We start from the raw sequence: 13005 nt of genomic DNA, 5'->3' as shown, positions 1-13005 counted from the left end.
TTCTTCTATATCAAGAATCCCTGCTTTGGGGCCAGCCCGGTGGCTCAGGCGGTTAGAGCTCCATGCTCCTAACTCCGAAGGCTGCCGGTTCGATTCCTACATGGGCCAGTGGGCTCTCAACCACAAGGTTGCCAATTCAATTCCTCGAGTCCCGCAAGGGATGGTGGGGTCCGCCCCCTGCAACTAAGATTGAACACGGCACCTTGAGCTGAGCTGCCGCTGAGCTCCCGGACGGCTCAGTTGGTTGGAACGGCGTCCTCTCAACCACAAGATTGCTGGTTCAACTCCCGCAAGGAATGGTGGGCTGTGCCCCCTGCAACTAACAACGGCAACTGGACCTGGAGCTGAGCTGCGCCCTCCACAACTAAGATTGAAAGGACAACTTGACTTGGAAAAAAGGCCTGGAAGTACACACTGTTCCCCAGTAAAGTCCTGTTCCCCTTCCCCAATAAAATATTAAAAAAAAAAAAAGAATCCCTGCTTTGGGGGCCCAGAGACTGGGAGGTGTCCAGCCTACTCATATGTCCTAATTTAAGTGTCTGTGGTTTTCCCACGCCTTGACCTGTGGCAACAGGTGTTTCTGCTGAGTGCAGGGAAATCCCCAGAAAGGACCTGAATACTTTCTGTGGACCAGAAAATGCATTTGGTTTTATCAGACGGTGTTATATGCACAGCGCACTTATTATCTCAGATTTAAAGTGTGAGTGTGTGTATGTGTGTGTGTAGGAGGGAGGAAGAGAAAAGAAACAACTTGTCTGTCTACTTCTAGCTTTGCCACAGAGCCCTCCCCATTCCCACCTTCAGTCTAGTCTTCACACCAGCTGCCATGGGGATGCTGCCAAAATCATATCCACCCTCCACTGACTCCCATCTCACTCAGAGAAAAAGCCAAGTCCCTCCAGGACCCCAAACCAGTCCCCATGACCTGGCCCTGCTCTCTGACCTTGTCTCCTCTACCCGGCCCCCCACTCACTCTGCTCCAGCCTCACGGGCCTCAGGATGTTCCCAGAGGACCCAGCCACACACTCACACCTCAGGTATTCGACTTGCTGTTCTTTCTGCTCAGAACACCCTTCCTTAAGCCATCTCCATGGCTTACTCTCTCCCCTGCTTCAATCCTTTACGTAAAGGCTCCATTCTCCTCGAGGTCGCCCTATTAGAAATTGCAGCATACCCACGGTCATCCTTTTCTGCTTTGTCTTGTTAGACCCAGCCATCACCTGTCATTGCAGATTTCCTGCACGTATCTTGCCTTCTGTCTGACTCATCCATTAGAACATCAGCTCCCCAAGGGCAGGAATTTCTGTCTCTCCTGGTCTCATGCTGACTCACTCAGTCCCACTTGGGACATGAATCACCCCTGGGTCCAGTGTATCCACACTATGTACCCTCTCCGCTCGCCAGTCACTTCGTAGTTCTCTGGGTTATCAGATTAACCCAAAGCACGAGAGTAAACTTATCATAGGTATATGCGTATGGGAAACAACAGTACATGTAGCATTTGGTGCTATCTGTGGTTTCAGGCACCCCGTTGGCTTACAGGAAATTCATTCTTCCATCCCATCTACTTCTCGAGCCCCCAGCCCAGTTTCCTTGACTGGTGCTCTTCATCTTTTGGACCTCTTAATGCTGGAGGGCGGTGGGGACCAGTGCTCAAGGTCTTAAATTACAAATTTTTACCTCAGCTGGGACCTCCCCCCACAACCCCAGCCTGTATATACAACTGTCAACTCAAGCACTCTGCTTGAATGCCTACCCCATAACACAACCTAACTGAGCTCCTATCCTCTCCCTCTAAACTAGCTCTCCTTCCCCCAGCCCTTTGTCTTCCCACCTCAATTAATGGCTATTCTGTCCTTCAAGTAGCTCAGCTCAGAAGCCTTGGCGTCTCCTTTCTCTCATACGCACGCCCCATCCACAGGCACAACCCCTCGGCTCACTATACTTCAGAATACGTCCAGACTTACCACGTTTTACCTCTTCCACCACTTCCACCCGAGTCCAAGCCAACATCATCTCTTGCCTGGATTATTTTCAGAATCTCCTGACTGGTCTCCTTGCTTCCATCTTTACCCCTCTTATGGTCTATTTTCAACAACAGCTGGAACAATCTTCCTAAATGATAAGTCAGATCATGATACTCTTGCTCAAAACTCTCAATGTCTTCACAGCTCACTCAGTAGAAAAGCCAACACCTCTAGCAATGGCCCCACGGCCCGACGTGACCTGGCCACAGTCTCCTCTCCGACCTTGTCTTCTCCAATCCCTGCCTCATTCACCCTGCTCCAGGCATATGGGCTTCCCATCTCCCACCCACATATCGGGACCTACGCCTCGTTCTTCTGTTGCACACATTCTTCCCCTGGTCACCAAGAAGGCTTGTCCTTTATCACCTACTTCAGGTCTTTGCTCAAATGTCACCTTAGTGATGCCTTCCCCGCTGCTATCCCATCCCATGCTAAAGCTCCACTGCCCCCCTCTCCCCACCACTTCCATGTCCCTTCTCTGCTTTATTTTTCTCCATAGCACTTACTTTCCAACACAACAAACATACTTTTATTTCCCTAGTAGAATAGAATAGAAGCTTCATGAAGACAGAGACTTTTTTGGTCTGTTTTGTTCATACAAGTATCTGTAGCTCTTAAGACAGTGTCTGGCATCTAGTAGATGCTCAACAAAAATGTGCTAAGTGAATGGTGTTCTTATTTCATGGGCTTTGGGAAGGGCTTCCAAGTATCCATGTACTCCATGAAACTGAAAGCCAAATTGTGGGTTGGATTTTTTTTTTTTCCTGAGAAATGAATCTATTGCCTTAGCATCTCAAAAGGATTTGTGACTCAAAAAAAAGTTAAAGAACCATTAATACAGATGCTTGAATTTAACAAGAATATTATAGATTTCTTCAAACAATCAACTGCATTCACAGCTATTTGCTAAAACAGATACATGTAATCTAGGAGTGGTTTGATTATACTGTGTTCTTCCTTCAGACTCTGTAGCACAGAGTCCAGAGATTTGCCTTGGGAATTTTAGGAGCACATTTGAATAGTACTATTATCCTCATGGTCTCTGAGCCAGAGAAACCAGTGAGAATAAATAAAAGTGCGTCTCACGGATTTGGAGCCACTCTAATATTCATGCAAATCTGAAAATAAAGCGTATGTAAGGCAGCTCACACACACGCGCACAACATGTAAAGATCCAGGTGGGCGGCGAGTTAAGCAAACAGCTGCATCCCATCTCGTCCATCACTTTGGCGCCACTGGGAAATTACCAGGACCTGGTCTTCAAGTAACAAAATTCATCCCTCCTGTCCACGCCCCGCCCCCCCCCCAGACAATTTCAAAACAAAATACAAACAAAGAACACACACAAAATCATCCATCAGGTATACAAATGTCACTGTGTAAGAGTGAAACTCCATCACACATACGCCATGGCTTACCTTCTCCTATCATGGAGACCCCCACGGACATGCCCAGGAACTTGCTTTTGGTCCATACGTGAGTGTTGATGCACAGTCTCTTCTCCTTGCACTCACAGTAGAAGCAGGAGATGGGCGGGTGATGGGACACTTGCTCAGCTACAAACCTTAGTTTGTAGTTTTTGGAAGGGTCATCGGCCATTGGGGGTTCGTGGCTGGCAGAAGAGTGGGAAGCAGTCCTCTTTGGCTTGACGTGGTCCTTGGGAACTTCCCAGGAGCAGTGAAACGTCTCACCAATGATGGGGTTGTAGGGCTTCTTGGCCAACGCCCCCTTGCGGCCCTCATGGAAGGCTGTGAGATAATACTCCACGAAGCAGATGACCCTCTCCTCTGGTGTGGCTCCTGCAGTTACGGCCAGTAGCAGGTCTGGGTGTGCCATGAAGTCTGCGTACATCTCCAGCAAGGATCGCTTCTCCAGAATGAATGTGGGAAGCACCACCTGCATTTGGAAGGAGACCAAGTCAGACAGAAATCCCTGTTTACATGCAAAGGAAAATAAAAACGAAGGCTGCAACTGCCATCAAGCAAATTCACAATGGCTTATGCCAGGGAATGATTTCTTTGGCTTTGTATACAAATGACAAATCAGGGTAAAAAATATTGAAGAAAGTGGGAATGGCTGCCATGGTGGCACCAATGCCAACCCAGCTCTATGGATAAGACTTCCCTGAGCAATCTCCTTCTTTGCTCACCTGGGCTAAAACAACAGCTTCTGTCTCTCCACAGCCACCACTCTCCTAACACACAGCCCCCTTTTTACTCCCTATTATTTAGAGATGTGGCGAAAACAGCTTGGAAGGGCTCTTTCATGTTTATCGGGCAGAACCACGGGGGCTCAGTGTGTTCCCACAAACATGGATATTAGGCTTTGTTGGTGCCGCATCAAAGGGGGTCCAGGTAGACCAGAACCCACCACCACCAAGAGTGTCTATTTGGAGATCTCTGTAAACACCCCAACATGATCAAGGCAGGTGGGAGTGTCGAACGGGCCCCTGGCTCAGGTCTCCAGGACAATGTCCACGGAGCTGCCACAGAGAAGGGGGGCCATTTGCAGAGCCTGCTCCACAAGGCTGGACCAGAAGACACGAGCAGAAGTTACAAAGTAGGCTGGTACTTAATAGAGAATCTTCTGCTAAATGGACTGGCACCTGTAGAAGTGTTACTGGCCCTATTACCATAGAGAAGGAGAAATCTGCACGGCTGTGTCTGGGGCTGGGCAAAGAGACCTGTCGCTGATCCAAAGTGGATCTAGGTAGTCACTCCCCATACAAGCCCAAATGATGGCAACCTAGTGATTAGGTCATTTAAAGCAAATGAGAGACATTTGAAAACTGGGCTGGAAAGCAGGTAACTCATTACTATTACTGATACACGAAAGAGAGAGCCTGTTTCTCAGGGCTCTGGGAGGATTTTCAATGACTTAGTTGCAGGGTGTTAATCACCGACCCACTTAGTATGACACAGCTCGCTTTGACCTGGAGCATCTCACATTGAGTGAGGCGAAAGGCGTTCAAGCAAGTTGACCAAGGTCACGCAGCAGGGTTACGCTCCCTCCTTCCATGACCACATCTGTCCTTCCTTCACATGGGTCCCTAACTCCCATGAAAACATTTGCAAGGGGCACATCACTAACTATGAGTATCACGGCTTACAGATCTGTCACCTTGCCTCCACATCAGCTTACTAAGGCCCTTCGTTGCGAAGGATGTAGATACAATGGAAGAGACATATCCTGACAGAGACGGACAGGCAGACATGAGATCAGCAATGCAGAGATTTCAGAGGAAACTAGAGAAAGCCCAGCCCACTTCGTATCTTTGTGAATGCCTATCTTTCATTTAAAAACAGTCGGAGGAAAACATACCTGTGTTAACACGTTGCATACGGATCACGAGAATCTTCACGAGGGATTTAAACCCCGCCATACGCAACGTGTTAAGTTAAAAAGCAGCTGGATGTAAAATTGAGCTTAAACTACAATCCAAGTATCATAAAAAGATCTCAAATGTTAGCATCTCTCGTTGATAGAAATGAATGATTTTCACTTTTGTTTTTAATATCTTTCTGCTTTGCTTTTATAATATGCTGGAAGAAGAAACATTATCTGAAACACAACTATGCAACTTCAAGGGACTTTCCTGATTTTTCTTTCAGCCACAACTTGACAAAAGTGAAAATCTGGCTGCTCAAGGATACGAGCCAGCCAGGAAAAGCACACCTTGGCTCAGGTGGCCTTCAGATGCCACTGTTATTGCTTCCTGTGTCTTTTGCGGGCCAGGTCATCAGCAGCAGCCATCCCCTTGCGCTCCGGGGCCTGCTCTTCCAATGAAGCTCCCAGGGGCCAGGCTGCTGTGTTCTCCCCGTGGCCTCCCACCATGCAGGTGGCCGATGGCAGAGGAAAAAGGGAGGTACAATAGCCCCCAAACACTCACCATCTCTCCCTTTCCCACCCCTAGAGCCACTCCAGTTCTCCCCTAGAAACTCCCCCAGACACGCTGTACAGGTTGGAAACTTCCGATTGAAGGAGACGTGGAAACCCCCTCAAGGAGGCCAAATCAAGTAAAAAGGAAAGAAGCCACAAATGTTCGTCTGGCCAGACCATCCCCAAACCACTCCACTTCCGGCTCACTTCCTTCCCAGGGCCCGGGGGCCCTCTGCTCAGGGAGCAGGCAGAGTTACTGGGAGGGAGGTCAGCCCTGACATACAGAACGCCAAGTGACGATGGTTCCGTGACTTTGATGCACGTCCTTCTCCCCAGCCTGTGGCAATGGGGCTTCTCTGGCAACAAGTCCATCTCTGGTCAGCAAGACCGTTCGTGTTTGTACCCACGCTTGAATGACAAGGAAAGAATCAGCTACAATATCTACTCATGGTGCACTTTTGAAATGGGCAAGAATTGAAAGCGTTTTTTTGCCTTAGTCAGCATTTCCGAACTCAGAGGCTGAAGGATTAAGGCAGCATAAATAAGAAAAAGGACTCCGCTCAGAATCCCAAATCACTGAACATCAGAAACAAGAGGGACCTTTAAGACGATGGAATTTAATGCCTCCGAGGTGAGGGGACAGAGACAGGGGAGGACGGGAGAGAAGGCACCCTGCCAGGCGAGGTGCAGGCAAGGGACCTCAGGGCTCCCAACTGCCACCCTCAAGTTCTTTCCCTTCCCCCTGACACCCGTGATTGTCTGTTTTGGGCTAATGAGAACATTTTCTTTCCCTCAGAGGACTAGCAAGATAAGAGTTCACTGGACATAAGAACTGGAAATGTGGGGCCATCACCCCATCTACTGTCACTGATGAATAAATCAGTGGGGGGAGCAGGAGGTCGCACAGGGGAGAGGGTGGGGCATGAGCCCCTTATCTACTCCCTTGGAATGGCAAGGCAGTTCACCAGCCCAAAAGCTATCATTAACATTACAGTCAGGAGGGACACCTTTGGCAAGTAAGAAAGGACTCGCATGGTGCCCTCTTTCCGGAAAGCACAGCTGTAGCTTCTAACTGGCCTTCCAGCTTTCTGTCATGCCCCCCTTACTTCTTCTCCACACCACAGCCACATTCATCTTTCTATAATCTCTGTAAGAGGTGAATAAAGTCTAATTTGGACCCCACCTCTCTCTAGTCTCACATTATCCCTCACTTTCTGCCCCCAGGCCTCCCCCCACCACACACACACATTAACTCCTATTACCCTTTTCCGCCTGTTCTCTTGCCTTCAGCTCAATGGTAACCTCCTCTGTGAAGCTTCTTCTGACAGCTCCTGCTCCCAAGGCTAAACCAACAGCCCCCTCCTTCATAACTTCACTGCACCCCACATATATCTCCATCATAGCACCCACAATGCTCTTTTTGCTCTTATTGAAGCCATAAAGAACATTATAATTTGGGAAAGTTTTACTGTGGGCCGTATATGAAATAGCATTGTATCAATGTTAAATTTCCCAAGTATGACAAATGTAATTTGTAGGACAATGTCCCTGTAGGAGATTCTCACCGATGGATGTAGGGGGGAACTGTCATCTCTACAACATACTCTGAAATGGTCCATCAAAAAATGAACTACACATATATATTTGGGGTTTCAGAGGGAGAGAGAAGGACAGGCAGAGAGTGAAACAGAGAAATAGAAAAAGGCAGGGGAGGAGAGATTGGGAGAGAGGAATGAAGAAGAAATAAATGCAAAGAGGCAACATGTAACAATCGGTCAATAAAGGTGATGTATGGACGTTCATTGTACTAGTCTTGCAACTCTACTGTAGATTAGAAAATGTGCAAAATAAAAAGTTGGAGGAAAAAGGCTCTATTAGGGATGCAATACCTGAGAACTTATCAATTTTCAAAGACAACCCTCCTGAAATTGCAGACTCGGAAATTATGGTCTCACAGCCAACGCCAAGTCCAACCCACTGGATATATATTCTGCACCTGACAGCGATACTGTAGCTTTGTCAGAGCTGGGGAAAGTAGAGCACCTGGAGAGATGGAGGAGATGGGTTGGGAGTGGAATGACTGTTTCCCCTTTCGTCTTGTTGGGATGCTCTGACCGCGTTTTGTGCAGAACACCAGATCGATGTCTGTCAAAAGCAGCACCCTGCACACTCTGGGCAAGATATCATAGTTTTCATTAAAGCAGATTTCTGTCTCTCCTACGATCTCCCTGCCTTTTTTATTTATTTATTTTTGGTGCCTTTGCGAATAAGTCACTTAATCATCTGTTCTTTGGGTGGTGGACCTGGAGACACAGAGCCAAGAAGTGGTGAGTACTAATTGGGCTGTCTGCCTCCAACGGAGAGGTGAGTGATGGCCCAGCTGCGCCGACGGATGGCATCCAAATGGCTAGAATCGCTGCTGCAGATTTATGGAGCCATCAGTAAGGGCTGCCTTTTCTCCCGTTAACATAATTAAGACAATGAACAATTCGGGGGAAAGGGAAAAATAAAAGAGAAGATCTGCACTCGGGGCTCAGAAAACAATTAATTACATTTAAAGCTGCATCAATCTAGAAGTAAATAATCTCCAGGTTGGGCTCTTAGAACTTGGAAATAATTGATCACCCATTGAGAAAGTCAAAGGGCCCCCACAGAAAGAGGGATAGTCCCTTCCCCCCAACGGAGAACACAGCAGGCCTCTGCAAAGGCAGACCCAAGGCAGGTGCATTTTTCTCCAAAGACATATCAGTTAACTTACTAACCTTGAGAGTTATCTACAGAATACTCTGTCCCTGGACTGGCAAGCCCACCCACTGCAAACAAGCAAGCCAAGAGAGGCCGAGACCACCCACCGAGATGACCTATGGAATCCTTTAAGGAAGTCAAGGGAAATACACAAAAATCCAACCTTACAAAATAAAGGGCAGATCATTCACACTGCCAGAGGTTTCTCTCCTGAGCTAACAGGGCTCCCCTGGCTTTTCTTAAAGCACCAGCTCCATTCATACCCATCTCAAGGTGCTTAGAACATCATGGAAGGCATCCATTTACATTTTTGTTAGAAAATTTGAAATATAATTTTATTCTATTTCCTCAGAGTCCCAGACCTTGGCTTGCAGAAGGGACTCAGCTGTGAGCTCCGGTCCTTGGGCACCTTCATCTCTCCCAGACTCACTTCCTCTGCTGTCAAATGGGGCAAAGCAGAATACCAGCCTCCGGGGGCTTTTTGGGGAATATTAAATGATAGTGTAAAATTGGCCCACCCAGCACATAGTAAAATGCTCACTCTGCTAGAGACCAGGGGACGATAAAGACAATAGAGATCAGTCACAAAGTTGTCACCTAAGTTTCAGTGACAAAGCTGAAGACTAAAAGCAAGTCCCCTGAAGACCAGAGCAGCCCCTGAGACCACCTCGGATGTTTCTGTAAATAATCAATTATTTGAGAAAAAGGAGAAATAATTGTATAAACCAAGAAAAGTGCTGTAAGCATGCATGAAACGTTTCAAACATAAACCATTTATAGCACTGAAGCCCAGCACGGTGTCTTAGGCGTCTCGTTATGTTGTTCAATCTTCTCCATAACCTGTGAGCAGGTGTGACTAGTTCATTTTATAGGTGAGAAAACTAAAGCCCAGAAAGCTTTTATAATTTACAGAAGGCTAAATAGAAGTAGAAAGATGGAATGTGAGCCAATTCTGATTGGTCAAGGCCTATGATGGACCCCTCATGGCCACACCCAGGAGGTCTGAAGACTCACGGGAATTCTTTCCGGGGGAGCAGGATGGATGAGCTCCTGCCAACTGCACAGGGAAGGAAGCATGGAGATGACACGCTGCCCCCACGTGACATGTGGTACAGACAAGCTTAGGGCAGCCAGGTCACTACTGCATCTTCTATTAAAAGACGAACAATTCAGGATAGGTAGCAGGCTTTGCTTGACAGAGCATTATTATAAAAACAAGATTTGGAGAGAAGAATTGAAGGTATCAGGAAAAGGACTGGAAGGGCTGGAAATTCACTGTTCTAGAAGCTCTCCCTCCCATCTGAATCTGTAAAACTGGAGTTCAGGCTAAATCTCCTGAGGAATCCATGCTGGTTACAAATAGGCACACCTTGGATCTGGTTGTTACCTGTCACTACCACCTCCGTAATCTCAGTCTCAAGCCTCCCACTCCCCACCCATCACCGCTGACGTCCCAACTCACTTCGCCTCATCCCCAGCTTCACCAAAACCTATTGACCTTGTCCTGTCCACCACCCATCTGCCTGTGGCTCCCACACCACCTTACACTTATTCCCTTTGATCTGCTCCCAGCAACTCTGCCACTCTCTCCCTCGGGGGTACTAACTAAGCAAACCTCAACTCTGATTGAATCCAGCTCCTCATGCTCTCCATGCCTCAATCTGGCAGCTCAACTGTCCTGGAGAAAAAGAGACAACACGCTGACTGGTCTCACTTTAAATTCATGACCTAGAAGCTGTAAGTGTTCCCCCGTGTGGCAATCCTGCCACAGTCTTTCTCTCCCTGAGACAAACATTTCCTGTTGTCTCCTGCCTCTTCACATCTCTAACAACCTTTCCGTCTTTAGTCTTTCTCACTCTCAGTTAATCACCTTGCTCCCGGTCCCCTACCCCGGGGAAATCGAAGCCCTCCATCAAGAACGCGCACATGGTGATCACAGCAGCAAACATTCTCATAGGGCTGCTGTGCACCAGGCTCTGCTCTGAATCCTGAACACACACCGCGGTCCATACACCAGAGCAACCCCATGGGGACATTCACAGAAGGACATGAGGCTCTCAGGGGTTAGGGAACTCGGCTCGGACGCCTCCCAGGCAGCCTGGCTCAGAGCCACGTGCTTAAACACACGGGCCCCCCTGCCCATTTGCTGGTGTCCTCACTCCTCCACTCTGCCCGCCCTCCTGCTGCAATGGACGAACTGTCCTCTGTAAGGACACCCGTGTGCCCATGCACTGGGCCCATGTCCTTTCACTACCCAAGTTCCTGCAGTCATCTCCTCCCTCTGTCCTAACTACTCCCTTTGGCATTCAAACATCGGAAGAAACCAAACCTCTCCTAGCTCCAGATGCCCCTTCGGCATCCACCCAATTTTCTGCTCCATTTTTACATCAAAGCTCCCTCTCCCTCTCCCTCTCCCTCTCCCTCTCCCTCTCCCTCTCCCTCTCCCTCTCCCTCTCCCTCTCCCTCTCCCTCTCCCTCTCCCTCTCCCTCTCCCTCTCCCTCTCCTCTCCCTCTCCCTCTCCCTCTCCCTCTCCTCTCCCTCTCCCTCTCCCTCTCCCTCTCCCTCTCCCTCTCCCTCTCCCTCTCCCTCTCCCTCTCCCTCTCCCTCTCCCTCTCCCTCTCTCTCTCTCTCTCGTTTATTCTCTCTCTTCCTCTATTATCACACAAGTACCATAAGGAAGTGGATTCTCAATGTTTTGCCCCCTGCTGCACCCCCAGTGCCTAGAACAGTAACTGGCAGGGGGAGCGCTCAGTAAACACGTTAGGAGGCTGCACATACGCATCACCATTGTTGCCTTTCATACCCTGAACACTAGGTACAAATGGTCATTAACCTCTAAGCTCAACATGGCATTCTGTGGGGTCCTCTCCCTGGAGCCCAGGACCGGGCACAGCAGCTACCCCAGCGTCTCCTGAATACCACATCTTTTTTCTCACCTGTTTCAAAACCTCAAAAGGCTTCCCCTTCCCATCGCCCTCAGTATCAAATTTACCCTCCTCTACATGGCCCACAAGCCTCTGCAGGTTCTGACCCATCGACTCACTGCAGGTTCAACTGGGCTACTCACCAGCACGTGCTCCACTCCAGCCACCATGCGCTCCCCTCTCCGGCTTTGCCCACGCTGTTCCCTTGCCAGGAATGCCCTTCCTCCCATTTCTCCCGCTCACGCCGACTCATCCTTCACGCACGACCTAAATGCCCCTTCCTTCAAAGAGCCCTTTTGTGGCCCGCCATTTTTCTGTGGTTCCTCCTTTCTCTCTTCTTTTCCTTTCTAAGTGACCCACAGTGTGTGGAAATGTAGCAAGCTATCTAGTGGCGGTTTTCACCAGCAATCTGGGCTATGGAACCACAGCGGAGGTAAGAGAGCAGACGAGGGTGCTTCTGGAGGCAGGGCCAGCCACACACTTGGTGGGGCCCCGGGAAAAATGAACATGCAAGCACTCTTGTTCAAAATTAAGAATTTCAAGACAGCGACAGCAGAACATAAACCCAGCATGGGGTGCTTTGTGAGCACAGGGTGCTGTGTGACCCTCTGGTCAGTCACATGCCCATGAAACTGCCCTGCCTAGTGACCACAGTGACCGAAGGCAAAACGCAGGCACCCAGTCAGGCTGGGGACGTGCGAACGCATCAGTACCGGCCACCTCCTAAAGACGGGGAGCACGTTCGTTTTACAGACACCAGAGCTTCATCCTTGAACCCAAGAATGTTCTAGCTCTACAGTACCTGCTCATCAGACACTCCATTCAGGCTATGTTCTTCAATTGCCAGTTTAGTACAAGCTTAACTTAATGAAATGGGCAAGAGCCAAGAAGAGAGAAGGAGACAATCAGGAAAGACAGAATTTCATCAACATTTTTATGATGCAGGGCAACAGAAGTTCAGAAACCTTAGCAGACAATAAAAGGTTTCTGATAAATAACAGGTGTACTTCCTCTCACGAGTATTTCAGCTTGTCAAATGTCCCCTTGGTCTTTGAATAGCAGTTTTTTTCCCAGCAAATAAATGAATAAACTGTACTCTAGAGCAGTTTTTCTTTCACATATGAGATACACCCAACATTGGCTCTTTTAGGAATAGACCGTGGCTCCAGAAATGCAGTCATAGTCTAATAAACTAATAATAAATAAGAGATTCGCAGTTCTTAGTATTTCACTTATTTTAAAACAAGAGAGGCATAATGTGATGTCTCTGAGACACTCGACCTGCCATAATAAGACCCCTGAGTATTTTCTTGTGTTTCTCCACATCTGACCCGGACAATTCCAGTTACAGTCTCTCTCCTGAATCATTCATGATTCCACATCAATGTTTTACAAATACTTTTTTAATATGCGTAAATGAGAATTTGTT

The 13005-nt window shown here is 48.3% G+C and overlaps 1 protein-coding gene across 3 annotated transcripts in view; it reads right to left on the bottom strand.

Annotated features, from left to right (window-relative positions):
- Positions 1-13005, bottom strand: part of OSBPL10 (oxysterol binding protein like 10) — a 261251-nt gene that overhangs the window by 13309 nt on the left and 234937 nt on the right. For all 3 annotated transcript variants that reach the window (XM_074312716.1, XM_019727744.2, XM_019727745.2), the window contains one exon: positions 3446-3923. In XM_074312716.1, the coding sequence (XP_074168817.1) occupies positions 3446-3923 (478 nt within the window). The remainder of the gene's footprint in view (positions 1-3445; positions 3924-13005) is intronic.

The sequence above is a fragment of the Rhinolophus sinicus genome, linkage group LG10, assembly GCF_036562045.2.
Source record: "Rhinolophus sinicus isolate RSC01 linkage group LG10, ASM3656204v1, whole genome shotgun sequence".
Classification (NCBI taxonomy): Eukaryota; Metazoa; Chordata; class Mammalia; order Chiroptera; family Rhinolophidae; genus Rhinolophus; species Rhinolophus sinicus.
Note: the sequence above shows the minus strand (reverse complement) of the source record. Positions and strands in the feature narration are given on the sequence as shown.